The sequence below is a fragment of the Sturnira hondurensis genome, unplaced genomic scaffold, assembly GCF_014824575.4.
Source record: "Sturnira hondurensis isolate 20B ecotype Veracruz unplaced genomic scaffold, ASM1482457v3 Scaffold0017094, whole genome shotgun sequence".
Lineage (NCBI taxonomy): Eukaryota > Metazoa > Chordata > Mammalia > Chiroptera > Phyllostomidae > Sturnira > Sturnira hondurensis.
Window position 1 is genome coordinate 66658 of NW_028089725.1, and position 27225 is coordinate 93882.

The window sequence follows — 27225 nt, forward strand, 5'->3', positions numbered from 1 at the left end:
ACAAGGGCCAAGACCAACACCGGAGCCTCGGCGAGTCAGTGAGGACACAAACCGATAGTTTAGCTCCCAGCCTTGCTCAAAGTCTGCACAGAGGCTGACCGCCCTTTCGCGAAGGAAGATTGCCCCTCTGCAGCCGCCGTAGCCCATCCCGACACGTTGCCACGTTTTCCGTCGGGTTGGACAGCCGGAAGTGATCGGGGATGGTTGGCCGCGCCAGTATTGGGGGTCCGCTGTGCACTGAGCAGTTTGGCTCGCAAGCGGCCCGGGGCTGCTGCGCCGCTGCCGACGGGAGCCTACAGTGGGAGACCTGGGGGTGGTGCTGGTGGGGGTTCTCTGGGGCTGGTACAGCGAACCCCGAAGGACGAGATGCGGGCGGAGGGGGAGCTCCCCGGACCGCCTTTCCACCTCTCTCGCGTCTCCTGGCTGTGTTCCTGCCTCAGGGCTTTCCTGATAGCGTCAGCCCAGACTACCTGCCCTACCAGCTTTGGGATTCCGTGCAGGTCAGCGGGGCGGCATATAGCCGGGGGTAAGCCGAAGAGTGAAGGCCAAGTCTCTCCGTTTATGGACTGCAGACTGAGGCCCAGAACGCAGTTGTGACGAGCGCCAGGTCACACACCAGGGAGTGCTAATATCAGAACTTAGACCTCCATGCCCCTGCGCCCACTTCTCACCCCTTTTCTTTTCTTCTCCAGGCCTTTGCTTCCAGCCTCTCGGGCTCCCTGGCCACCCATGCAGTCTTGCTAGGCATAGGGGTGGGAAATGCAAAAGCCTCTGTTTCAGCTGCCACGGCCACCTGGATAGTGAAAGGTAAGCTGGGCCCCTAGAGCCTGACCTATCGCTGCTCTCAGCCCTGCGATCTCTAGCCTTCTCCTTTTTCCTTCGGCTAGGGACCTCAGCCTCTCCTTAACCGCTCTCCCAGTGTTCTGGCCTCTGTGCTGTGATCAGTATAATTATGGACCTATACCTGATTAGGTCAGGGATCCAGATCTCCCTAGTGCTTAGAATAGTGCCTTGTATACTGCTAAAGAAAAAAAAAAGCAGAGTAAGTTTTAAAGATTTTATTGGCGTTATTCAGTGAGTAGCTACACACTGCTGGAATATTCTAGTCCCCGTCCCACACACCAGCCTTGCCGCCGCGTTAGAGTCCCTAAATTATCTGGAGCCCAGATCCTAAACTTAATCAGCCTCTCCCCTTTACCCCTGGGCTCTTTGTGGAGGACTGTGTGAGTAAAGAAACCTGCCAGCTGCCTAGGGTGTGGGAAATTGGTTAGTACTAGAAAAAAAATTTTTGCAGTTCGTTCTAAGTAGGAGATTAGGAGGTTCTGAGAAAAATGAAAGAAAGGCGTTTTAGATTCTGTAATACGTTTTCGATGGTGTTATAAATAGTAACTGTAGTAATCATGTGTTGAATGTGCACAGCTTTTTGAAAACCTGCAAATAAAAAATAGAAGATACAGTTTGTTGCCCTGCCACCTGGAGAGTGAAACAGAAGAAAAGAGAAACTGCCATGTGCTCCACATCAGAACCCATGGCTCTCTCCACTGTTCTTTGTATTTCACTGCTGTTCCTACTGAGGCTTTAATTAGGCCAAAGTCAGGCTTGCTCTGCTCCTAGCATCAGCCTGGCCACATCGTTGATGAGCCTCACTGGATCTTTGGAGAATCAGGAGGCTCCTGGTTACACCCTTACTATTAGACTGAGCAAACTGACCAAATGTGAGTTACCTTTGGGAAGGCGCTCTCTCACAGTGGGTGTCAGTGGAGAAGTGGTAGTGGTCTGTGGCTTGCACAAGCCATGCTCGTTGTATGCCAATCTTTAGATGTACTGACCCAGTCTTCACAGTAGCTCTGAGATAAGTGTTGTCATTACCTTCATTTTGTAGATGAGGAATCTGAGGCACAGAAAAGTAACTTGCCCAGGGTCATAGTTGTCATAGTTATAGGGCATGGATTTGAACCCAGGAGGTGTAGTTCAGAGTACATTTTCATACCACCGAACTCCTTAATTTGGATCTCTTTCATTGCTCTCCTGTTTGCTAGGCGTCTGGAGTGCAGTAGGAGCCTGTAGTTGATATTTTTATGTCATTTCTAAGCACCCTAGTCTTGTCACCAGCACGATGCTTATATATATCTTTAGATTAATTTCAAAAGACCACTTTAAAATATGAAAAAGAATCCATTTACTTTAGAGCCTGTTGTTGTTATAAAAAGCCCTCTTAATTAGAAGGAATTTTACAAATTAATTTGCATTAAACACAGAAAATTTGTATATAGAGCTTTATATAAGAAACTCCCAAGCCCTGGCTGGTGTAGCTCAGTGGATGGAGCGCGGGCCTGTGAACCACACAATCACGGTTCGATTCCCAGTCAGGGCACATGCCTGGGTTGCAGCCCAGTTCCCAGCAGGGGACACACGAGAGGCAACCACACATTGATATTTCTCTCTTTCCCTCCTTCTCTTCCCCTCTAAAGATAAATAAATAAAATCTTAAAAACAACAACAAAAAAAGAAACTCCCTTGGAATTTTTTTCTGTGGTCATTTTCAGTTACAGATCTCTTAATGGAACAGGATATCAGTTGTCATGCCTAACAACAGTAATAATATTAGCAGCTAAGATTTTGGCAGTCTACTGTGTGCAAGGCATTTTGCACATTTACATAATATGTAACTTGGTCTTTGCAGCAGCCATTAGGTGGGTGCCATTGTTCGTACATTTTTTCAGAGGGGAAAGCTGAGGCACAGCAAGATTTAGTAGGGCCAGGATTTGGACCCAGACTCACTGACTACTGTGTCTCACTCTTAACACTGTACTCTTTTTGTCAGTTAGGATTTTAGAGTGGAACTAAGTACAATTTGTGGACAACTTATCCCTTACTAGAACTCAAAAGTTTCTAGATCTTACAGCTCAAGTAATTGTAAATGAGGCAGAGACAAGCAGGTAGAAATTAAGTTTCCTAGTCCCATGGACAATGTTGAATTTTAGATAATAGGGAGGATATATGTCATTACTGTATTCTAGTGCTGACCTCCATATTCTGGTAGGGGCCTTGCAGACTGACTCTGATGAAGGGCAGAGTAGGCCCTCTTCTGCCAGTGACCCTTGTGTGCAGGACACACACCTGTGTGGTTATGAGCACACAGTCAAAAGAAAAATAAGAGTCTAGCCAGTGAGCTGTCTCTCAACCAGTAAAAGCAATCTTGCCATGTTCAGAGCCACTAAGTTGATCCAATACAAGAATCTTAAATGAACAGTGAAAATTTTGTGTGGAATAAAATGTACTTGAAGGGAAGAGAGTGCCTTCATGACAGCCAGCCTGAGGGGTTTGCCTTCAGGGACACACAGGAGACAAAAACGGAGAGGTACAGCAGGCTGACTGGGAGATGTGTTGTACCTGGACCTCTGAACGAAATCGCCACTGCTCAGCCCCAGCCCATTATGGCAGTAAGGGAAGGCAGGTCCAGTGGTGCTGTGTCTTTAGCTTCTTTTGGAAAAACTGGAAATTCAGATTTTTTGATAAAATGTCCCATTTTATTTTCCTACCTTCAAGCTTTGTCTATGAAAGGGAATGATTCCTCTCAAAGTGAGGAATGTGTGACGATTGAACGGCATATATATTTCAGGTGTCCATCAGAGTGCTTCTCAGTCTCCTTCAAGTCCAGGATTGGGCAATCTAGTTAGAAGGCCTCAGTGCCTATGGCTGGAGGCTGTGGCAAAGGATGAGTACGTCCCGTTCCAGTGGAGAATGGGGAAGGCTGGTATATATCACCACCTTTCTGTGTTGTGAGAAGCTCCCAACCCCCTTTCCACAACCTAGCTCCCCTTCTTGCGTGTCCCGCTTCAGGGTCCATGCCCTTAAGCTTGAGCAAGTTGGGAGACCTCTGCATGTTTTATCTGTCCTTTCTAGTGCCCAGTGTATGAGGCCTTTCCACTTGTTTGGTTTTCAGCGGCCTTTTGTGATTCCCCTCCTGAACATAATGACAGTCTCAGTATAAGGTGTAGTCTAAATAAGTAAAGGATCCGATGGTAAATATTTTCGACTTTGCAGGCTGTATAGTTTCCGTCACAGCAATCTGATGCTGCCACTGTGACACAAAAACATCCAGAGACAGTCTGTTGCTAACATAAAAACAAAATGCTTTTCAAAGGGAGAGGCAACAAGCATTCACTTGAGATCAAGAAGAATAACTGTTTGGGATCCCTGCCTCCTCCCGGACCTTGGCCTTTGGCAGATTGCGCGTGCGGGGTGGGGGGCAATTCACCGCCCCTGCTCTGGCTGCAGTCTGACTCCGAGTGTGCCTGACATGGCTGGCTAGAATAAGATGAGGCCTTTGCCACTGCTCCTTGTGGCAGCAATGACACTTGTTCAGAGGCCAACCTGAGTAGTGTGCCTAGTGAGACATTAAAGATGCAGTTTTTCAAGTTGCCCCAGAGCCACTGCTCAAGTTCCAGATTTGTGTTTCCTGAGGTTCCAGGCAGGTGTTTCAGGAGTACATGCAGGTTGTTAGCCGTGGTACCCAGACATCTGCCTTGAAGTAGAGAATTACCGCCCTCAAGCAATATATACACACATAGCATCTTTCCTCTCAATCTTCAAACTAATATTAATAGGCTTAATAATTGTTTTCAAGGATTCCTTTGCTTTCTTTGGCATGCAAGGCTCCTAGGATCTGGAGGTGGGGCCAAGAAAATAAGGCCTATGGATGTAGGATGGTTTTCTCCTTGAGCAACATGATTGAGAACCAGTGCATGTTGACAGGTGCATTTGAGATAACTTTGAATGAGGACCTGTGTGGTCTGAACTGGAATCTAGTCACCTTCTATCTATGCAATAGCCTGTTCAGATTCTTGACAATGAAGTAAAACTCAGTATGCATTTGGATTCAGTCCGTATCATCGATCATAGCCCCACCTTTCAGCACCGAAAGCTTATACATTAAGGAATTTTTGCAGGAGCAGCATGACTAACATTAGGAAGGCCTGTACTGAAGACAGCAAGCTATTAGTACACACTGAGTGTCTTCTTGGTAGGCTTGTGTACCTCTTGGAAAACCTCAGTGTGAGACAGTTATTCAGTGCAGGCACATTTTGGAATTATGCACATTTGTGGAATGCAATAACACTCTATAGTTATTTTCTCTACCACAAATCCACTCAATGGTTTTTTTAAAATGTGAACATTACTGCCCTGGCTGGTGTGGCTCAGTAGATTGAGTGCTGGCCTGCGAACCAGAGAGTCACTGGTGTGATTCCCATTCATGGCACATGTCTGGGTTGTGGGCATGGTCTTGTGGGCACATGAGAGGCAGCCATACATTGATGTTTTTCTCCTTCCCTTTCTCCTTTATCCTCTCTAAAAATAAGTAAAATCTTTTTTTAAAATATATTTTATTGATTATGCCATTACAGTTGTCCTATTCCCCCCCTTCATTCCCCTCCACCCTGCACACCTCTCCCCCACCATTCCCCCCTTTTAGTTTATGTCCACGTATCTCAAGTTCTTGAGATTCTATATTTCCCCTACTATTCTTGCCCTCCCCCCTTTTCTATTTTCTACCTACTATCTATGTTACTTATTCTCTGTACATTCTCCCCCCTTCTCCTCCTCCCACTCCCCTGTTGCTAATCCTCCATGTAATCTTCATTTCTATGGTTCCACTCCTGATCTAGCTGTCCTCTTGGTTTGCTTTTGTTTTAGGTGTGGTTGTTAATAACTGTGAGTTTGCTGTCCTTTCACTGTTCATATTTTTTTATCTTCTTTTTCTTAGATAAGTCCCTTTAACATTTCATATAATAAGGGCTTGGTGATGATGAACTCCTTGAACTTGACCTTATCTGAGAAGCACTTTATCTGTCCTTCCATTCTAAATGAAAACTTTGCTGGATAGAGCAATCTTGGATGTATGTCTCTGGATTTCCTTTATTATTTGTTCAAATAAGTTTTCCACTTGTGGCTGTTCCTCTTCCCCTTCTGGTACCCCTATAATTCGGATGTTAGAACTTTTAAAGATGTCCTGGAGGTTCCTAAGCTTCTCTTCATTTTTTTGAAATCTTGTTTCTTTCTTTTTTTCTGTTTGGTCATTTTTTTCTTCCTTCTGGTCCACTCCCTTGATTTGAGTCCCAGTTTCCTTTCCATCACTATTGGTTTCCTGTTCATTTCCCTTCATTTCAATTAGTTTAGCCTTCATATGTTCCTCTAATTTGTGACTAAAATCAACCAAACTTTATAAGTTTATCAGACATCTTTAATTTGGTCATGCCCAATTTATATAGGTTTCACAATATTGCATATTGTGAGCAGGGCATTATACACGATTATGGGGAGAATCCTACATGCAGAGTACTCTACCAGTTTGTGTGTGTGTGTTTGAATGTGTGTGATCATCAGAGACCTACTAAAAACCAACTGCTTTTTAAGTCCTCTTATAGTTCAGGTATCTTGATTTGATCAATCTAATGGATTGATTAACTGGGCCTTTATATTTAATAAACTAAGCAGATATGTTAAGTAAAAAATTTGAATTTATTGCCCAGTGTACCTACTAACATATTTAACAATCATCTGCTTAAGTTTTTGTTTTGACTCAGATAATTTCATAAGGAACACACTCCAGATTCACACACAACAGATCATTTACCATTTTTGGGATAATTGAAACTCATCTAAGTAAAGAAAGTTTAGTTGAACTTCTTTACAACATTAATATTAGATGAATGGATGTCACTTTTCTAACTTCCCTTCCCTAACATATATCAGAATTTTGTTGTACTTGAACAAAGCTGAATAAATTTTTTCTTCAATGAATTTAGTATCTTTTGAAGATATTTTTAAAAACTATAAGAATAATTTAGCAGAAATAGAACTATAATGTAGAAAAATAGTCATATAACTACAGGCATCACATACGTTAGCCTCCATTTGGGAATAAAAGTGATAGGTCCAAATTTGTTTGTGGAAGTAAAGGGATTTATGGAGAAGTTATGAGATAGTTCAACATTGGGTCCACCAAACACTTGGCACAACTATGTACTTCCTTTGTCTCTGGGTATTGGGTGAATGCATGTCTGGTGATGCTCATGGTTGCGACAGCCTCAAGGTAGGATGTACTGCAGTCTCCAGCTCAGAAGAAGTTAGTCTGCAGAAAATCTGTTAGAGTGGCTTATCCTTCTAATTAAGACTCCAGAACTGTTCACCTAAGTTCATATAATGGCAAGAGTCAATGCAGGTTAAGCTGGGAAGTTAGTTACAGGATACTATTTTTCAGGTGTGATAGCATTTTGTTACCTTTGACTAGGGCTAAAACCTTGTTAACTTGGTTTGTTCCAGCTTGAACTTCTCATCTTCTGCAGGTTAAACACACTGCTGAGCATGTGTAGGGTCTTTCTCCAGCTGATGGACATTCCACTAGTGACAGTTAACCTTTTAGCATTTAGACCCTTCAACTTCGAGCCTTGGGTGTTCCCATGTATCTGACCGGTCAACCGTGAAAAACCTAAGATTTTATTCTAACTTTACGTGTTTGCCTGAGGTGAAGAAATTGTCTTTCAGAGGATAGCTTTAGGTGTCTTATATTTTGTTGATGCCCGTCTCAATATTGTTTTATCTTTGGCCATATTTAAATCCAGGACTTAATGGAGTTAGTGAAAAACTACTGGGAAAGCTGAATATTTAAAAAAATTTAAGGGAAAAAGGAAAATTTAAGTGAAGCTATTTAGAATATAGTTTTGCCTTGGCTTTTGTGGCTTTCAGTTGATTGAGTGCTGGCCTGCGAACTGAAAGGTTGCTGGTTTGATTCCCTGTTAGGGTACATGCCTGGGTTGCAGGCCAGGTCCCCATTTGGGGGTGGCGAGAGCAACCTATCAGTGTTTCTCTCCTTTGCCTTCTCTCTCTGTTCTCCTCTCTCTAAAAATTAATAAGATTCTAAAAATTAATAAAATTATTTAAAAAAACATAGTTTTATTCCTAACATTTCAGAATCTATTGGTTGGTTACAAATTTGTGTAGCTCTGTAGTTTATAAATGTCTACATAATATGAATTGGAAGACCATAGAACATAATGGTTAGCTAAAGTTATTGAGGTTTTTACTGCAATTGCTATTATGGAAGAAATTAATCATTAGATTAATTTTTTTTATTTTTAAATATATTTTATTGATTATACCATTACAGTTGTTCTATTCCCCTCCTCATTCCCCTCCACCCGCACACTCTCCCCCACCATTCTCCCCCCTTAGTTTATAACCACGTGCCTCAAGTTCTTTGGATTCTATATTTCCCCCACTATTCTTGCCCTCCCCCCTATCTATTTTCTACCTACCCTCTATGCTATTTTCTGTGCCTTCTCCCCCCTTTTCCTCCTCCCATTCCCCTGTTGCTAACCCTCCATGTGTTCTTCATTTCTATGGTTCCACTCCTGATATAGCTGTCCTCTTGGTTTGCTTTTGTTTTAGGTGTGGTTGTTAATAACTGTGTTTGCTGTCCTTTCACTGTTAACATTTTTCATCTTCTTTTTCTTATATAAGTCCCTTTAGCATTTCATATAATAAGGGCTTGGTGATGATGAACTCCTTGAACTTGACCTTATCTGAGAAGCACTTTATCTGTCCTTCCATTCTAAATGAAAGCTTTGCTGGATAGAGCAATCTTGGATGTATGTCTCTGGATTTCATGACTTGGAATACTTCTTTCCAGCCCCTTCTTGCCTGGAAGGTCTCTTTTGAGAAATCCACTGACAGTCTGATGGATACTCCTTTGTCCCCTTATCTCTTGCTGCTTCTAGGATTCTCTCCTTCATTTTGGTCTTGGCTAATGTAATTATGATGTGCCTTGGTGTGTTCCTTCTTGGGTCCAACTTCTTTGGCACTCTCTGAGCTTCCTGGATTTCCTGGAAGTCTATTTCCTTTGCCAGACTGGGGAAGTTCTCCTTTATTATTTGTTCAAATACGTTTTCCACTCGTGGCTGTTTCTTTCCCCCTTCTGGTACCCCTATAATCCGGATGTTGGAACGTTTAAAGATGTCCTGGAGGTTCCTAAGCCTCTCCTCATTTTTTTGAATTCTCATTTCTTCATTCCTTTCTGGTGGGATGTTTTGTTCTTCCTTCTGGTCCATTCCATTGATTTGAGTCCCAGTTTCCTTTCCATCACTATTGGTTTCCTGTGCATCTCCCTTCATTTCAATTAGTTTAGCCTTCATATGTTCCTCTAATTTGTGACTATGTTCCTCTAATTTGTGACTATAATCTACCAGTTCTGTGAGCATCCTGATAAATAGTGTCTTGAATTGTGCTTCTGAGAGGCTGGCAATTTCTCGGTCGCTTAGAGTTATTGGCTCTGGGACTTTGAGTTCTTCTTGGGCCATCTTTTGGGCTGTTCGTGCCTGTTCCATAGCAGGATCAGAGCCCTAAAGTGTTCACTAGAACAGGGCAACTAAGTCGCTGGGTTGTGACGTTGTATGTGGGGGCGGGGTCAACAAGGAACAATGGCGTCCCGTCTGCCGCCTGCCTCCGCAGCCCCCACTGCCCACCGGTACCGCAGCTGCCTCTGTCACTGGGCCCACGAGTTTCATCCTAGTGCACCTGAGTGTGCCACCATCGTCAGCCCTTGCCCCTTGGGGCCTGTGTGGTCTGTCTCACTGTGCGCGAATGTGTGACCAAGGTCAGTCTGCCCCACACCCTGACTGGGTCCAGGCTGCCTGCATGCCTCGGTCGGGGGATCTTTCCTGCCCGACCCTGCTCTGCTGCTGGCTCCGCCCCTCTTACTGTCCCTGTTGAACAGCTAGATGTAGTCGGACTTCCATATAATTCAACTTTCTGTCCTTTGGCTATGTCTTTGTTCTCCAAACCTTAGCTGTATTCAAACTTGGTTGTGGGAGAAGGCACAGTGTTTCCACCTATGCCTCCATCTTGGCGGAAGTCTAGATTAATTTTTTAACGTTTTTTAAAAAAAAAGAATAACTCTTCAGGAAGCATCAGACAGAAGCCCAAATAATGTTTTGATTAAGAGACAAGTTCACCGGGTACAAGAAGGGTCAGGGGAGCAATTACATCAATAGAAGGAAGGAATTTCTATTAGTGCCAAGAACATAACATAGTGATGCTGGTTCTAAACAGTGGTTTTAATTTTCAGTCATGTAGTCATAATATCTGCTTTCTTGTTATCTTTGCAAAACAGTTCTTCGAGGCACAAGGTTTCTTTAGTCCCAGTCCAAAGATTATTTTGCCCCGTGTAAACATGCCTCATTTGAGGCATGAGATGTGCAAGGCAGTGTGCCACCCTCTGGGGTGGAAGCTCTGGCTTCATTTTAAAGTGGCTTTTTTTTTAATAGTATAAATGAATAGGCACAGCTGTGTTATAGTAAAACTTTATTTACAAAAACGGGAATTGGAGCCCACAGATCACAGTTAACTGATCCTTGGTCTACATTAGTGTTTTTCATACTGGTTGCTGTTTGCTTTTACACTAGATTTGGAGCCTGGAACCATAATTTTCTGGGCCACTGGTCTCCCCTGTGTCTCAGTGCCTGGCACAGAGTAGGTAGCCAGTGTGAGCATTGGTGCTGTGCATTGGGGGTCTGGCAGGTTCCAGAGACTTCCACGACTCCCTAGCCTGCAGAGGCCTCTCCCTGTGGCCCACACCCCCAGCCCCCTGTCACCACCTGCAGTTCAGACCCTTTTTATTTATTTATATTCTAATGACCATCTGTGAACCTACTGCCCAACCTGAGAGCCTGAATATCTGAACTTTCCACACAAGATTTCCTGCTGCTTTTGATGGTTTAAATACTTTATTGTTCAGTTTTATTTTAGAGCTTTATGAAAAGTATGCTGTGCTATATATAGTCTTCCTGACCTTTTTCATGTGAAGTTTTACTCGAATTCATCCATGTTGATATGAGTGGTCCATTGACTTCACATCTGCCTGACATGCCGCTGAGTGAATGTACCAGAATTTATCTGAGCTTCTGTTGATGAGCACTTGCATTTTTCCCAGTCTTTGTTGTTATGAGCAGTGCTACAAAGATGATTTCTGGTCCGTGTCTCTCCGTGTACGTGAGTACATAGTTCTCTTGGGTGCATACTGAGTTGAGAAACTGCTAAATCCAGGCACTGCTGACCTGTCATATAGCTTCATACAGCTCCCTCTGTCTAGAACTTACTGTGTCAGATAGCTCCCATGGACAGTGACCCAAGTCCATCAGCCATTTTCAGTGCTAGGGTCTGCCAGGCACCAGTGCTCTTCCTCATTCCTTACCAATGCCTCTCTCCCCCAGATTCAGCGGGCATGCTGGGCCGCATCATCTTTGCCTGGTGGAAGGGGTGAGTCTGTCTTCCAGGTCAGAGGCTTCTGGCTACTGTCCCCAGGCAGTAGTCATGTCTGTCTCGACACTGGCTCTGTTTTTCAGCTTCTCTCTCCTACCAGTTTTCAAAGTAGAGGAAATTTAGCAATTATATCATTAGAGCTAAGGAGTCTTTAGTCAAACTACCCAGTACAAGTGGCTCACCCAGGGTCATGTAGCAGTGAATCCACATAGCCATTGCTGTGATCAGATTTGCCTTTAAGAGCACTGACTTTCCACAAGGCTCTGAGTTACCTTTGTTTGCTTATTGGAAGAGAAGACGGAACTGGACAGTGCTTAGCCCAAAAGGAATAATAGTACTCCAGAGGCCACTGTGGAGGTTCAGTCACTTAGTTGGACTTTGCCAAGCTGAATGGGGAGTGGGCTTGAGCAAGTCATCAGGATCCCTGTCTCACATGGGATCAGTGTCACCATTTCTCTAGAAGGGATTGAGGGTCTTGTGCTGCCTGTCTCCTCCTTGAGTCAGTACTGGGCAGCCTCAGGAATGATCGATTGTCTTCTGTTGATTGTGATTGTGAGGTACAGTGAGATAGTTTATAGTAAGTGCTTAGGGCATTGCATGGCACATAATAATGTGCTCAGTGAACACTAGCTGCTATTAACAACTCTAACTGTGCCTCATAAACTTTTATATATCACCTCTAGTTCTTATAAACGATTTTAGCCCTGGCTGGTGTAGCTCAGTGGATTGAGCACGGGCCTGAGAAGCAGACGATCACGGTTCAATTCCCAGTCACGGCACGTGCCTGGGTTGCAGGCCAGTTCCCAGCGGAGGACACACAAGAGGCAACCATACATTGATATTTCTCTCCCTCTCTCCTTCCCTTCCCCTCTAAAGATAATTAATTAATTAATTAAAGATCTTAGAGGATTGAATGTGTACATTTTACAGATGTGAAGCAAATCTAAAAGAGGGAAGTGATCCATGTCACATAGCTTGTAACTAGTGAGGTAGAATTTGAACCTAAAGCCTGTACTCTTTCTGTGGAATCAGGTGCGCTTTAGAGGGCAGAGTCCTAAACCGGGCCCATGTGGTCTGGTCCTGCCTTTGCCATATATTCTCTGAGGAATTTCCCATGTGTGTCCCACTCCTTACCCAGGAATTCTCCCTTTCTCTCTAAGAGATTTTGGGTTGAAGGTTAGGGCTAATGCTGCAAATTCTGAGCTGTGCTGGGGGCTGCAACATCTCCTCCATTGGGGAGGTGGTCCCCAGGTGTGTTTGCATGAATCAGGGAGTCACTCTGCATGGCAGAAGAGAGGTGGTCATCGTGGTGGTGTATAATAGAAATAGCCTGGGCCTGGACATCAGAACCTGGCTTTTCCTCCTGGCCTACTCCCCTCCTCGCCCTGTGATCTGAGGGGAGTCGTATCCCTTCTCTGGGCTAATTATCTGGAAAATGCAGGGGGTTACATAATGTAGTTTTTACCAGTCCAAAATATGTGGACTTCTTGCTGAGTACCCTCAAAGTGCAAGGAAGGGGAGGGGAGATGGCAGAGAAACCCAGGATAGCCTCTCTCAGCAGAGGGCCAGAGAATGGGAGCAGCCATAAGACAGTTTGATTCCTTGGTGTATTGTGAGTTAATTGGGGGGAAAACACTAAGTGACCACCAAAGTCGTCCCAGCTAATGGTGGCATTTCAGGCAGCAGGGTATTGGGACAGGCGTCTGGCTGGGGTGTGGTTTTTCCTGAGCCCTTTAGACCCTACCATGGCCTAAGGATGGCCATCACTGCCCACAAGATATGTTTTTGTCTTAAGTCCAAATCGCTAACCTACCTTTCCTTGCCAATAGGAGCAAGCTGGACTGTAATGCCAAGCAGTGGAGGTGAGGAGCTTGGACTTAAGGGAGGAGAGTCTTCTATTACAAACATCTCTCGCCTATGACCTCTAACCTCTGATCCCTTCCACCAGACTTTTTGCTGACATCCTCAATGATGTCGCCATGTTCCTGGAGATTATGGCTCCCATATACCCAATCTGTTTTACTGTGACCATCTGCATCAGCAACCTGGCCAAGGTACCTACTACACCTCTGGGGCACCCCTACACCCGAGATACCCTCCTTAGTGTTGCTGTGTGGGGACTCACTTGGGGCACACGGGTGAGGCCAGCCTGGACCCTGTGTGCCATACACTTCTAGAAGAGTGAAAACTTTCAGACGTTTCTACTCATACCCAACCATGCCTTCTGGTCCTTCTTCATCTAGATACCCTCTGGTGACTCAAGTGGTTGAAAGAAGTATGTAGAGCCACAGTACTGGTGAGGGAGCTCTGAGCTGAGGGGGAGGGGTGCTCCAGTGCCAACATCTTGGGACCAGCTCCCTGGCTACCTTTCTTTCAATAAAATATTTTTTGAGTGCCTAATGCATATTTGGCATGGAATATGGGCTTTCCCATCTTTGAAAGAAAGCCATACAAAATTAAACAAATATGTATAGAATTATAGCTCCAGATATTTCAGGTGAGAAGTGTATGGACAAGAGGGTTCAACAGGTAATCTGGTTGGTAAGGTGATGGAGCAGGTCCTCTCTTGGGGGTGGGTCCTGAAGAATGAGTTTAAGGGGCAGGGTGGGTGTTCTGAGCAGAAAGAACAGTGTGAGTCACGGTCCGGTGGCAAGACAGAGCATAGACTGGATGGTGAGGCCAGAAGGGCAAGTGGGGTAAATGCAAGCCCTTCATCTCTGCCAGGCTGCTCACCCTCATGGTTCTTTCAGGTTGGCTTCATCCAGGTGAGTAAACTGAAGCCTAGCAAGGTTCGGTGAGGAGTTCAGCATGTCTTCACCACAGGGTTAAGTACCTGGTGCAGACTGAAGACTTAAGAAGACATGTCAGACCCATCTCAAAGGGCCATGTATCTGTTTCTCCTCAGGACACTACTGACATTTCATATGCACCAGTTCTTTGTGGTGGAGGACATGTAGCTTCCTGGCCCATGCGCTAAATGCTGTGAGCGTCCTCTCACCCACCAGGCCAGGAAACCCCAGAGAAAATCACTGCTGTGGACAAGGATTGAGACCTCTGCCATGTTTCAGATTCTGCACTACGCCTTTTGGGCTTCAGTCTCTTCATATAAGGGAATAAAACAGGGCCGTGAACTTACTCCGCTCCACCCCTCTCTTGCAACCCTTTCTAGAGTACTGGTCTCAGTGCCCAGCACCTCTGTCCCCCAGGTACACTAACCAAAAGCCTGGCTGTCATCCATACTTTCTGCCCCTGTCACCCTCAGCTAAATCTCCATTCAGTTCTGTTATTTTCCCTCCTGAGTCTCTCCAGTCCAGGCACTCCTCCATCTCCATGTCACCTGGTGGTTCCTCGCTACTGAAAAAACACAGCTGCTTCCTCAGTAATCTCCACCTTCATTCTCACCCTCTTCAGTCCTTGGAGTGGCTCAGTCATCCTCTTAAGAGTGGAAGTCAGATCAGGTCACTTCCTTGCCCCGTTGCTCTTGGGACAGAGTTTAACAAGGTTTGCAAGATTCTAAGTGACCAGGTCCCAGGTCATTCCTGCTCATTTGTACCACTTACCTTTGAGAAATTGTTTCCTCGGTCTACATACCAGCTTGTTTGTTTCTTACCGCCTATTGATGTATAAGCTTCCTGAGGGCAGGGGTTGAGCCTGTATTATATCACTTAAATCTGTGCCTGACATCCAAAAAAGGTTTGGTAAATATCAGATGAATGAAGGTGATCAGTGACTCCCATCAATAAGCTTTAGATTGCAGAGGGAGAGATCCAAACCTCTATGGGAGGGTTTGGAGGTCAGGATCACCTCTGGGTTTTGAAATGTCCTGGAAGACTTGACTCTGCCTTGACTGGGGCAGGGAGAGAGTGGAGTGTTAGTCATGGCAGGCAGAGTGCAAGCATAAACTTAGATACCAGACTGAGCCTGGGAGCTCAGCAAAGTAGGTGCGGCCAATGTAGAAGTTGGAGGGCAGGGAGTTCTGGGCTAAGAATGGTCTTTGGGCCTCAGAAAGTTGAATGTCCTTGGGGCCAGGTCCACAGAGCAGTGTGGCAGGCAGAACTTGAGTTTTTTCCTGGAATGAGACGGTAGGTGGATATGACAGAATCTGTGCAGAGTGAGAACCAGCACCAAGGACAGCATGCAGGGTTTTGCTGCAGGGTTGCCTGAGGCCTCATTTTCTCCAGCTGGTTTGAGCCATTTACTTGGCTCACTCACAGAAGTGCCTGTGTTTTCTGAGCTCATGGCCCCTCTCACCTTCACTCCTCCCTTTCTCCACCCAGTGCATTGTGAGCGTGGCTGGTGGGGCCACTCGGGCTGCGCTGACCATGCACCAGGCCCGGAGAAACAACATGGCCGATGTGTCAGCCAAGGATAGCAGCCAGGTGAGCAGCAGAATTGAGGGGGATGGTGCGAGGGGGAACGGGGTGGGCAGGCATGTCAGGCTTGCTCACAATTTAGGAGTGTAGGTAGAAGCACCTGAATGCTCCTCAGGGAAGGGGTGGGAGACATGCAGAAAAATACGGGTACTTCCTGCTCTGACTTTCAGGTTAGGTGATCAGGTGTGAGGCCATGGGCTCTGGTGGCAATAAGTCCAAGCTGATCTTCTTAGCCTTTGCCCACTGCCCAAGTATGAGCCCTAGCCCTCACTCTCACCCTCACCCTCACCCTCTCCCTCTCCCTCTCCCTCTCTGGGAGGGGAATGTTCTGATCATGTGAGGCCCCACATGTTAAAGCACTTGGCAAGTCCAAAAGTGCTGGGCTTGTGAGGTGCTGGGGTCACTGGCCAGAGGCATCCACTCAGCAGTTTAGCAGGCCTTCTGGCCCAGCCACTCCCCTGACCAAGGGAGCTTGGAGTAGGGATGTCATCTCCCCTACAGGCTGAACCCTACAGGTATTGGGCCCCCCCGTAACCCCAAGTGCTAAGTGTTTATGTGCATTGCATCATTTAACTCTCACACCAACCTTGTATTTGTTAAGCGTTAACCATGTATTTGCATGAACTCATAAGTTCCTATAGTGGTCTTCTCAGGTGCTATTCACCATTGTCATTCTATCAACGACGAAGTGAGGCATAGAGCAATTCAGTTTCCCTGGGTCCCCTTGGACACATCCCTTCCCTCAGGAACTGGTTGGGCTAGTTCTTCCTGTTACCTCTCCTGTAGATTGTTAGGGAAGAAGACGTAAGTACAACCCAAGCCTTGATCTTTTGTATCTCTCAGCATTGTTCCTGCCATCTCTCATCTACTCTTTTTCCCAGCCCTCAGCCCTCCCCCACCCCCAACCTGTATTTTCCAGGGCTCCAGGGCTTCCTCAGTCCACAGAGGCAGTAACGCATCACAGGGGTAACCTGGGATATGTTCAGTCCTGCAGCAGGCCCTTGCTTTCTCCTGATGTTGCTGCAAAATATGACTGCTCCCACCTAGGGAAGAGGCAGTCCCTCTGCTCCTGAGCTCCCAAGGTTTCTGGTCCCAGTTTACTGTCGGACCCACAGCCTCTATTTCTAGCTCACCCCCTCATCCAGGTGGCTGGGTAAGAAAAGCTCTCCAACTTAAGGCCCCCTCCACTAAAGGGCCAACTCTCCTGGAGACCCCAGTAGTCAGGGGCACCAATCCACATTCCTCCTCCCTCATGATAAGTTGGAGGCAGGCGGGCTGGGGCTCACCCTTCTCCTAGGGTGAGCTCAGTCAGGCCATCTCAAGCCACCAGAGTGATTTAATAACATTGATTCTCAAGTTAAGAGTTTTAAATCTTGTGCCTTTCTTCCTAGGCCATAATTTGACCCCTTTGTAAAAGTGTCTACTGGTAATGGCATACCCAGCAGTTACTGGGGGGAATTCAACCTTTTTTAACCACCAAAAAAAAATTTCTTCATTCTCTGAACATTTACTTGCCTACGCATAGGGCTACTCAGGTGACTTGCCATACAAAGAAAATGTTTCAAGGGCACTGTATCTCCCTGGGCAGAGAAGCAGCTGGCATTTTTTTTTTAAATGACAGCATACTCACTAAAAATGTTAAAAATTTAGTAGGCACCCTCATCAGCGTAGGGAGACCTGGGTGGTTCTGGGCCAGGGAGGAACGTTGTGAAAGGCACTCAAGGCTCTTCAGTCTGGCCTGGGGAGGGGAGCCCTCCAACTCCCGACTCCTCTGCCATCTTCCAGGAGACACTGGTAAACCTGGCAGGGCTCCTGGTCAGCCTGTTGATGCTTCCCCTCGTGTCAGACTGCCCTAGGTAAGCTGAGGGCAAGTGTGGGACAGAGGTGCCGAGCTGGGCCTCTGCCCCTGCTGACCACCTCACTCTTGTTCCAGCTTGAGCCTCAGTTGTTTCTTCCTCCTCACTGCCCTCCACATCTATGCCAACTACCGGGCAGTCCATGCCCTTGTCATAGAGACCCTGAATGAAGGCCGGCTTTGCCTGGTCCTGAAGCACTTCCTTCAGAGTGGGGAGGTACTTGACCCCACTTCAGCCAATCGGATGGAGCCATTGTGGACAGGTGACTCACCCCCTTGGTCTCAAGTTCTATGTCTCTCAGTCTGTCCCTCTTCCTGGGACTCCTGACTCCAACTTCCCACAGGTTTCTGGCCATCTCTGTCTCTGTCCTTGGGGGTCCCCCTACATCGCTTAATCTCCAGGTAAGTAGCCCAGTATCTCCCACTCATGACTACTGGTCTCCAGCCCCCACACATGCACCTTATTCTAATTACACAGTGGCCTCCCTTGACCAGGCCCACCTCTGCTCTAGGTTCTTTATTTCCACTGAACAGACATGGGGTCAGTATGGGTGCTTGAGTGTGGCTGGGTGTGTAATGTAGAGTCAGTATAAAGAATATATTTGTCAGATGAAGGAAGAATGGGTGGGTAGGATAATGAATGACTAGATGTGGAAAGAATGGAAGGTGGCTGTGGGGTACATGGGTAATGGCTAAGGGATAGATGGGAAGTGGGTGAAGGACAGATGAAGTATGGACAGTTAACTGGTGGCTGTTCACTCCTACCTTTGCTTTCTCCTCCCCCACCACACTCTTTCCTTCAGTGTCTTGGAGCTGCAGCAGCTGGTCGAGGGACACCGAGAACCTTACCTTCTTCACTGGGACCAGTCACAAAGTAAGTGTGCCCTGTTCTCCCAGCCTTAGGCTCATCCACCTGGGGTCAACCTCTCATTCCTCCAGCCCCAGGGCCACAAGCCCTGGACAAGCTCTGGACAGTTTGGAGTTCACCTGCTGTCCTGGAGGGAGCTCTAGACTCAGACTTGATGCATTTGAATTAGAGCTGCATTCGCCATAAAGTTCACTTTACCCCTCTGTAAAGTGGAGCTAACGGTACCTACCTTATTACCTGCAGTGTTTTTATGAGGATCAAATGAGGTGGTTATGTAAAAGCACTTTGTATATTGTGACACTTAAATTAGTTTATGACCTTTAGTTATCTCAGGGGGACCACTTTCCTTTCCCATCCAGTCACTTCTTGAGGAAAATAGTACTAGAGTTTACTGGTCTGCTGGTCAAATGTTAAAAGGTGCTTATTCTCACTAGCCATTACAAACATGCAAAATAAACCCACCTCGGTGAGCTGCTGTGAAGTTGCACTTGGAAATTGGGCATTTTGCTTTGGCCAGAGCACTGGGGAGCAACAGGAGGTGAAGTGGGAAAGGAAAGAACGAGAGATGGCCTTCCATGCCAGGTGAGGGCCTCTGGGGTCAGACAGGAATGAAGCAAGTGATGGGTCGAGTGTCTGGGGAGTGGCCCTCTCTGGTACCAGTCTGTCTCTGGGTCTCCAGACCGAGTGCAGGTTGTTCTGAGCCAGATGGCAGGCCCTGAGACCATCCTAAGGGCTGCCACACATGGGCTGGTGCTTGGAGCCCTGAAGGAAGATGGGCCCCTCCCAAGAGAGCTGGAGGAACTGAGGAACCAAGTACGGGCAGGTAAGAGCCTCACAGTCTAGACTGTTGATAACTCCAAGTGGGGTGGAGAGAGGTTGTTCAGCTTGGGGACCCAAGAGCTCCTGGTTCTGCACCCCCATCCAGGTTCTAAGAAAGAAAGCTGGGTCATCATCAAGGACACACACCAAGTGTTGGACAAGCTATTCCCAGAGTTCTTGAAAGGTAAAATCCTTCAGGCTCCTTGGCCTCTGAGGCCTTCTCCCCAGGGGCCGTGCCTACCCCCATCCCCTCCACCTGGGAGGTGGTGGACCTGGGTTCTCTGTGAGCTTAAGTCTGGGCCTCAGTTTTCCTGTCTGTGCAGTGGAGAGGTTAGGGTGCTCCCTGAAGCTTTGTCAGTGTTGAGTCTCCGTGATAAATCCCAGTTGGCACTGAGGAACTGGGAGTGAGGGGAAGCTTACAAATGCAGGTGCTAATCTTTAATTTAGCACCTATTCCATTCCATTCCTTTACCATGTGCTAGCTCAATGAATTCTTGCTGTAACCAGATGAAGTGTTAGCCTCATTTTGTGCCAGAGATCACCCAGCAGAGGCAAAGGAAGCCTGAGCAGGGCATAAAGCCTCTACCCAGCCTGTGCTGCTCCTTACCTCTCTCTCCAGGGTAAGCCCAGATTCCTGTCCAGGAGTCCCTGTAGTACTCATAACCCCATGACCTCTCCCCAGGACTGCAGGATGTGGGCTGGAAGACTGAGAGGCACCAGCTAGAGGTGGATGAGTGGAGGGCTACTTGGCTCTTGTCTCCAGAAAAGAAGGTCTTGTGAGCAGCCCACATGGAGGGCTAGATCCCAGCTTAAAAGCCTGAAGTAAGAAACTTTGAAGTCAAGTAACTTTGACTGCAGCAGAGCATGGGGAAAAGGCAGCTTTATTTTTGCGTGGGGAATGGCTGTGGCTGGTTGGCCAAGGCCTCAGTACATAACTACCAATCAGTCTTTGCCTGGATTGGGCTCCAGGCAGACAAATTAGAAGGGGAACTGTGGCCTTCCTCCTTCCCTCCTGCCCTGGCTATGTCTCACGATGTCCCAACATAGTTGGCCTCAGGCATAAAAGCCCCAGAGGAATGTGGCCACGGCCATCATGAGCAGGGCATTGAGGTTGACCACACGAGCCCATCTTGGGTCCTCACTGATGTCCTCCAGCTGCCTGGTTGCTGCAGCCACCTCCTCCTGGGTAGGGGGTGGGGAACTGCCTGCCCCACCCCTGCTCATTCCGCAGAACCAGAGCAGGCACTGGCGAAACAGGCCTGGTGCTGGGGATTGGGACTCTGGGAAAAATTGAAGCCCTACAGTGAGTTTGAGGGAACTTGGTTCCCCCACCTCCATAGTCCCACCTCCTGGGGACTTACCCTCAATCTCTACTGCGTGCTCGGGATGCCCATTCTGTACTGGGGTTGAGGCTGGACCTTCCACCTCATCAGCATCCAAGTCCTCCCGCTCTTCCTTGCTGTGCCGGAGACTGAAAACCAGGCGGTGGAGCTGGGGAAAGGTGGGAGCAGGGACCCAGTGGGAGTTCTGTTTCCCCAACCCCACACCCTGGTGTCTCATCCACACTAGCACTTCCTGGCCTCCCTCTGTCCGGCCTGTACAACCTAGCCCACGCTCAGCTCAAACATGATGTATGGCTGCCTTTTGCTCTCAGGCTAAACCCAAGCTCTTCAGCTGGGTGTTTAAGGCTCTTGGCTCTGCTTCATCACCCCAGTTGTCTGCACTTAAAATTGTAGTACTTTAGACTCCAGTCTTACAGTCTTGCTAACACAGTATTCCTTCATGTAAATATTTGCTCATATTTCCTCCTGTCGCCTTTCCCCCCACTTCTCCACCTGTGGAGTCCTGAGCCCATCCTTCAGGGTCTGGCTCTTTGGTCCAGTCCCCTACCCCCACACCCAGTCAGCCCTGCCTCCAGGCACTTGCCCTGCAGCAGAACAAGACCAGGCCCTTTTGTGTCTCTCTCAGCCACCAAGGAAGTAGGGGGCTTTATCACTCCCCCCTACAAACTTTTTCAAGCCACCTCCCCCAAACCTCCAATAAATGTCACTAAATGAAAACATTGTGCTTTGCAAATGCAACTTCAAACTGGACCCCCAGCCTGCCCTCAATAGTCCTTAACAGAAAGTTAGGTCCTTCCACTGGTGTACCTAGAAGCAAACTGGCAAACACGGTACCTGTTTGGTGCCTGTCCAGAGGCTGCCACTTACATGCTTGCGTGGGATGGGTGCTGTGCACAGTGAGACTACAAGAGTCAGGAGGCCAGAGCAGACGAAGAGCACAATGGCAAAGTAGAGGTAATGCACCCCACAGAGGAATGCTGGGCACACAGAGGGTTGAACACAGCTGCCAGAGCCAAAGGAAAACTCCGGAATAAGGCGCGCCAGACCCATCAGCAGGCCCCCAATCAGCCCCCAGAAGGCACCCTGCGGGATAGAGAGCGTCAGCCGCTTCTGATACCCAAGCCCAGCACCAAGCAAACAATGTTCACACATGCTCACTTTTTCATTGACTCGGGGCACAAAGAGCGCCAGCACGAAGACGGCGGACACAGGTGGCGCCAGGTAGCTGGAGACTGCCTGGATGTAGTCGAAGAGCTGCCCGCCCTGTGCCGCCTGCACCACAGGTAGCCAGGCCACCGACACTGCCACGATGAACACCACCCAGAGCCTGCGGTGAGCAGCCATGAGACTTCACCCAGAACCCCATTCTTTCCCTAACCCTTCCAGTGCTTCCTGTCCTCCTCCGAGGCTGACGGGCAGGGGGGGTGGCGGGGGACACTCCAGTCTCACCGTCCTACTAAGAGCAGCTCGCGGTCCCCTGCGCGCGGCCGCAGGCGTGTGTAGATGTCCATGGTGAAAAGTGTGCTGCTGCTGTTAAAGATTGAGGCCAGTGAGGACATAAGTGCAGCCAGCATGACTGCCAACATGAGTCCACGCAGACCTGTGAGCCAATGGGAGCAGTGAGGGTGCGGGCCTGGCGATGGGTGATACCTCCCAGTGGCACTCTCCAAAGTATGCCTGCACCTGTGAGCAGGGGGTAGCCTGGGTGCCCGCCCTCACCATTGGGCATGAGCTTCACAACGAGCCGCGGGTAGGCGATGTTGGAGCAGCCCACCTCAGTGCCACACACGCGCTTACACACCTCAGGCACCACACACGCCACTTCGTCTGCGGGAAAGGGCAGGATGCGGCTAGGACAGGTCCAGGAACTTGGATCCCTGAAGTGGGGTCTGGGAATTCTAATGGAGGTGAGGGCATTCCTGAAAGGTGGGACTGGATGACCGGATTCCCAAATCTTGACTAACGGTTATGGAAAGCAGGTACCCGGATCCTTACACAAGAAAGGGTCTGGATGGGGGACAGGTCGTTTGGTCGGGTTGGGGTGCATATGTTACCTGGGAAAAGGATGCGGCTGATCATGCCCGGCATGACCATGAGGAACATAGGCATCAGCTTCAAGTAGCCACACAAGATGCAGCCCGCCTTGATGTGGGTCAGGTTCTTCCCTGCCAGGCAGCGCTGCACAATGACCTGTGACCAGTGGTGTTCAACTACCTGTGGCCCCTCCCAGCTACTACTACCCCTCAGGTCTTGCCTCAACTTGCCGCTGCAATTCAGACCCTGCTTGGCTCAGGGCTACAGCAGTCATGCTTCATACGCAGCCCTGGCTGGTTGGATCCAACGTCCTCGAATTTAGCTCCATCCTGGCAGGGTCCTTGACCTGTCAGACCACCCCTTGACCCAGCTCCACCAGATGGCTTCAGGCTCCACCCATCTCAGGTTGCCCCCCACCCTGCCCTCACACAGTGGTTCTGGTTCTGCCCCAGCCTGGCTCCCCACGCAAGTCATGACTCCGCACCTGGTCACTGCACCAGTACCAGCCAGAGACGATGGTGAGACCCAGGAGCAGAGCCGGCCATGGTAGGTCCCCCGTGACAGGGTCCCGGAGCAGATGGTAGGAGTCGGGCCGAGGTTGGTAGCAGGAGCTGGAGATGTTGCCCACGGCCGGGTCCTCGGACACCGTCAGCGACGTCATTGCCCCCAAGTATTTGTCGAAAAGCCCCGAGTACCCGCCCACCTCGTGGAAAGCTGTGCGGGCAAGGCCATCAGGGGACCTGGCGCCCCGCCCCGTACGCCCAAGACCCTCCCTGCGGCCCACACGCCTGAGATATGGGATGCCCCAGCGCCCAGAGTGAAAGCCCTGCAACACATGATGACCTCCGTGCCCCTCCCCCATTGGGACATACCGTAACCCATGAGGATGAAGGCACCTCCGAGAATGACAAAGGTCTGCACGGTGTCCGTGTACATCAGTGCTGCCAACCCTCCTGCAATGGTCCTGGGTCAGTGGGGACAGCCCAGACAGGCCATTCCTAGTACAGGCCCTGTCGCTTTAATATGGAAAAGGTGCCACTTCCTGGAGAACAAATTTCAAAATGATGGCCCATTTCCAGCCTCATGCACTTGGGAAACAGAAGGTGTGGCTTGGTGAGCAGAGTATGGCTGAGTGAGGCTCTTATGTCTCCCAAGCCTGTTCCCTTCCCCAAGCCCCTGCCACAGCCACCTGTCACAGTGTAGACCATGGTGATGCCCAGGAGCGCAATGACAGAGGCGTAGATGTTCCAGCCCAGAGCCTGTTGAATGAATACTGCCCCGGAGAACATGTCCACCTTGGGGTAAGCGGAGAACACGCAAGTCAGGACCCAAAGGCCAGGGCAGGGCCCCAGGTTCATTTCCTGCCCAGACGACAATCCTGTGTGGCCAGGCCTCAAAGGTTCCCTTATTTATCCATGGCCTGGTCTTCGCAGGTCCCACCCACTGTGGCCATAGCTCCAGAAATCTATGCCTTCCAGGCCCTGCCTCCATCAGGATCTTACATCCATTTCTCCTTGGACTCTCCCCTCCAAGGCTTTCTAAAGACCCTGACCCTGTGAGCCTGCCCTTTTAGGACCCGGTTCCACCCGCTGCACGTGCGCACCGAAATCTTGGTGAAGATGTACAGAAAAAGCGATAGCACGGATAGGTAGAAGCGAATACGGTGGCCACCGAAGCGCTTGCGTAGGTACTGCGGCATTGTAATGACGCCAGCGGTCAGATACACGGGCACAAAGAGCCAGCCGAGTAGCATCACCACAAACAGCGCCTGTGGGCACAGTGCAACAGCTGAGAGTGACTCCCTGAGATCCTGCCCTGAGCACATCCGCGTTCCCCACCGCCCGCTGGAGTATGAGAGACCTTCTTTCCGTAAGTGTGCTGTTCTAAAGGCGAGTTCGCATCTGGGGCCCAGAGGATAAAAATACAGATGATCTCTCTAAACCCTGGGCATTAAGGAACATGGTCTTGACACTTCCTTGAGCCCTTAACTGCCCTCCTTGTCTTTCCAGGCCATGGCCTCTGGCCAGTCCTCCCCAAGATAGGGTCCCTAACCCCTACCCTCAAGCACATGAGTCCAAGCACAGACCCCTCAACCTGACCCCAGCCTCTTCCAGGAAGGGCTGCTTCCACTCTCCTCTCCATTCAAGAAACCATCAAGGCTCAGCTTGGAGGCCTCCTCCTCCAGGAAGCCCTGAGCTTGAAGCCCTTATCTCTCCAGCTTTCCAAGGTGAGTCTCAGTCCCAGAGCTTTTGTCTCCCTCCCACTTCTGCAAGTGGGGCTTTAATTTGGCCCAGAGATTGTCATTGGGCCACAACTTCAGAGAGCAAAAAAAACAAGCACTTCACTATCTTTGAGGCTGTTTATCCCACTTCAGATAGGAGTAAATCAAGGCCACAGAAAGTAGTGGCTGGTCCAGGCTCAAACAACAGGAACAGGACCTATCCTTACCCTGGAAGTGGTCGTTTCCTACATCCTTCTGCCTCCATGTTGGACGTGTGACCCTCACTTGAAGCCCAACCCCACCCCACAATCTAGCCTCACATTCTCTCTGCCTGGAGCCTATCTAGGCACTACCCTTCCAAAGGTTCCCAACGGGGGATGAGGGTTATTGGCAAAAAGGGGCCTCACGTTCCACTCAAATCCAGCCACAGCCAAGCCGCTTGCAGCACCCGTTCCTGCAAGGCCCACGAAGTGGCCGCTGCCGATGTTGCTGGCAAAGAGAGAGGCCCCGACCTGGGTGACCAGAGGTATGAGTAAGCCGGGCTGCTTCTCTAGGCCCCCTCCCACTTCACAGCCCAGCCTCTCTCACCGGCCACCACACCATGCTTCGTCCTGCCAGGAAGTAGCCACTCACGGTGCCTCTGTTGGTTCTGCACATGGACTGGGAGGCAGGAGTTGGAGAGAGCTGGGCTCAGGGCACATCTCTGGACCTCATTAGCCTCTTCGACACATTCCTCAGCCTTGTTTCAGGCTGAAGATTAACCAGTGCTTGGCTTCCCTGATGGTTCATACCCCACCCCCACAATCCCTTCCCAGGCACCAAGAGCCACCCATGCCCTAATCTGGTGTCCAACTACCCAAGCCTGAGTGTGGCTAAATTTGGCCTGACTTTCCTGGGGCCCTTGGATCAGGCCTGAGTGGTCAGCCATAATATAGATGGGGGAACAGAGGAGTCATTTAAAATGCTATTCCTGAGGAAAATACTAGCCCAATCCAAAAGTGGAAAGACAAAGAATGGGTGTTGGCTAAGCCTCCCCGAGGCTATCAAAGGACTTACTTGTGGGGGTAGAGGACAGTGGAGAGACTTACTCTCTCCTTCTTCCCCACCCCCTGGTTTCTCCCTCAAAGATCTAGGCATCCTGCCCCTATTGCTACCTGAGGTCTCCCCGAGACTTCCCCCCATGCACCAGAAACCTGGCCCCGAGCAGCATCCATCCACTTCTCACCCACAAGCCGACACCAAGGACCAGCAGGAAATAAGCAGCAATGACCAGGATGTCAGCAGGATTGTCGATTAAGGCGCTCTGATCCTCCAGCCCCGGTGGCAAGCCTGACCCTGTGTGCTCCTCCATTCTGGCCAACATCTGCCCCTCAAGGGACCAGCCCTTGGATTCTCCCAGGGTAGAGATTAATGGTTACCTCAGGTGCAGTGAGCTGACAAATCATCCAGGCCTTGTCCCCACTCCCCCTTGAATCAGGGCACATCAAGGCTGAAGACTGGTTTTGGGGAGGTGGGCCCTTTCAAGTTCAGGAACACTCCTTCCTGGGCCTTATCCCCTACCCTTTCCCCAGTGCCTCAGGCTCAATATCACTTCATCCCCTACAACTGCCGACTTCTCAGCCTTGACCAAGGGAGCCTGGCTGAGCCCACCCCCTGGTTCTGACTAATCCAGAGGGATCACTTTCCAACACCAACCTGACATTGTCACACCCCTGCTCACACTCCATCACACTCAGGAGGAAGCAGAAGCTCCTCAGCTTGATGTTCAAGGCCTGCCCTGCTCCAACTCCTGCCCATCCTCTCCCTTGCTCCCCTACCAAATCTAGTTTCCTTCTATTTCCTTTCTATTCCTTTGTTCTGCCCGGCCTGTGTTTCTATGCCCCAGAACTGTTGTGTAAATTGTACCTTCTGCTTAGAGGCCTCCCTGCCTCCCAAATGGCCGACTCCTACTCAGTCTTCAGTACCCATCTCATGTTACCTCTTTAGGAAAGACTTCTCTGACTCTTCTGATGCAGTTTCAAGCACACAGTTTGGCCCTTGTCTGGGTCCAGGTCTGAGCCTCCCCAAGAGCTGGAAATGACCCAATTTATCTCTCAAGTTGTATTGCTCAGCACAGGGCTGGATACAAGAAGCGAGGGAGTTGCTGAATAGCTGTACCTCTCTCTGCCTCTCTTCAGGAACTGACCAGACTTGGAGGTCTGACTATGGCAGCTGAGTTCGTGCCTGAGGCGGGGAATATAATGAGCTATGTTTAAGGAGCGCCTTCAAAAGCAGACCCCAAAGTGAGAATTGGAGTGCAAGGACTTTACTGGGGAGGTGATACCAATAAGGACTGTGAGGAGTTGTGAAGTAGGAAAAGCCAATAAAGAATATGTCCACTGACAGGTTACCAC

At 48.9% G+C, this 27225-nt stretch overlaps 2 protein-coding genes, 1 long non-coding RNA gene and 1 pseudogene across 11 annotated transcripts; 3 read left to right on the forward strand and 1 right to left on the reverse strand.

Moving 5' to 3' along the window:
- The first annotated feature begins 172 nt into the window (after positions 1–172).
- Positions 173–21287, forward strand: RUSF1 (RUS family member 1). 4 transcript variants are annotated; one of them, XM_037067252.1, is made up of 13 exons: positions 173–500; positions 693–807; positions 11271–11316; positions 13149–13181; positions 13268–13373; positions 15597–15698; positions 17478–17548; positions 17626–17810; positions 17892–17949; positions 18351–18421; positions 19095–19238; positions 19314–19418; positions 19917–21287. In XM_037067252.1, the coding sequence occupies exons 1-13, from the start codon at positions 201–203 to the stop codon at positions 20012–20014; spliced, it is 1434 nt and encodes a 477-aa protein (XP_036923147.1). In that variant the 5' UTR covers positions 173–200; the 3' UTR covers positions 20015–21287. The 4 variants fall into 4 exon arrangements, with proteins under 4 accessions (XP_036923147.1, XP_036923150.1, XP_036923149.1 ...); XM_037067253.1 differs by having other exon boundaries at positions 174–500; positions 19341–19418; XM_037067255.1 differs by lacking the exon at positions 19095–19238 and having other exon boundaries at positions 19341–19418.
- LOC119001749 (thioredoxin reductase-like selenoprotein T) lies at positions 3292–5190 on the forward strand (annotated as a pseudogene).
- Positions 13380–13716, forward strand: LOC119001751 (uncharacterized). Its single transcript, XR_005069628.1, has 2 exons — positions 13380–13457; positions 13563–13716. It is a non-coding gene; the product is annotated as an uncharacterized LOC119001751 (long non-coding RNA).
- On the reverse strand, positions 18883–26219 carry SLC5A2 (solute carrier family 5 member 2). Of its 6 annotated transcripts, none has more exons than XM_037067250.1 (14): positions 26058–26219; positions 25421–25492; positions 25240–25344; positions 24215–24379; positions 23801–23906; positions 23484–23564; positions 23096–23325; positions 22632–22767; positions 22297–22404; positions 22027–22177; positions 21736–21904; positions 21445–21660; positions 20596–20725; positions 18883–19343 (listed from the first exon to the last, which is right to left on the reverse strand). In XM_037067250.1, the coding sequence occupies exons 1-14, from the start codon at positions 26193–26195 to the stop codon at positions 19255–19257; spliced, it is 1896 nt and encodes a 631-aa protein (XP_036923145.1). In that variant the 5' UTR covers positions 26196–26219; the 3' UTR covers positions 18883–19254. The 6 variants fall into 6 exon arrangements, with proteins under 6 accessions (XP_036923145.1, XP_036923143.1, XP_036923140.1 ...); XM_037067248.1 differs by lacking the exon at positions 18883–19343 and adding an exon at positions 20095–20514; XM_037067245.1 differs by lacking the exon at positions 18883–19343 and having other exon boundaries at positions 20095–20725.
- Positions 26220–27225: the final 1006 nt, after the last annotated feature.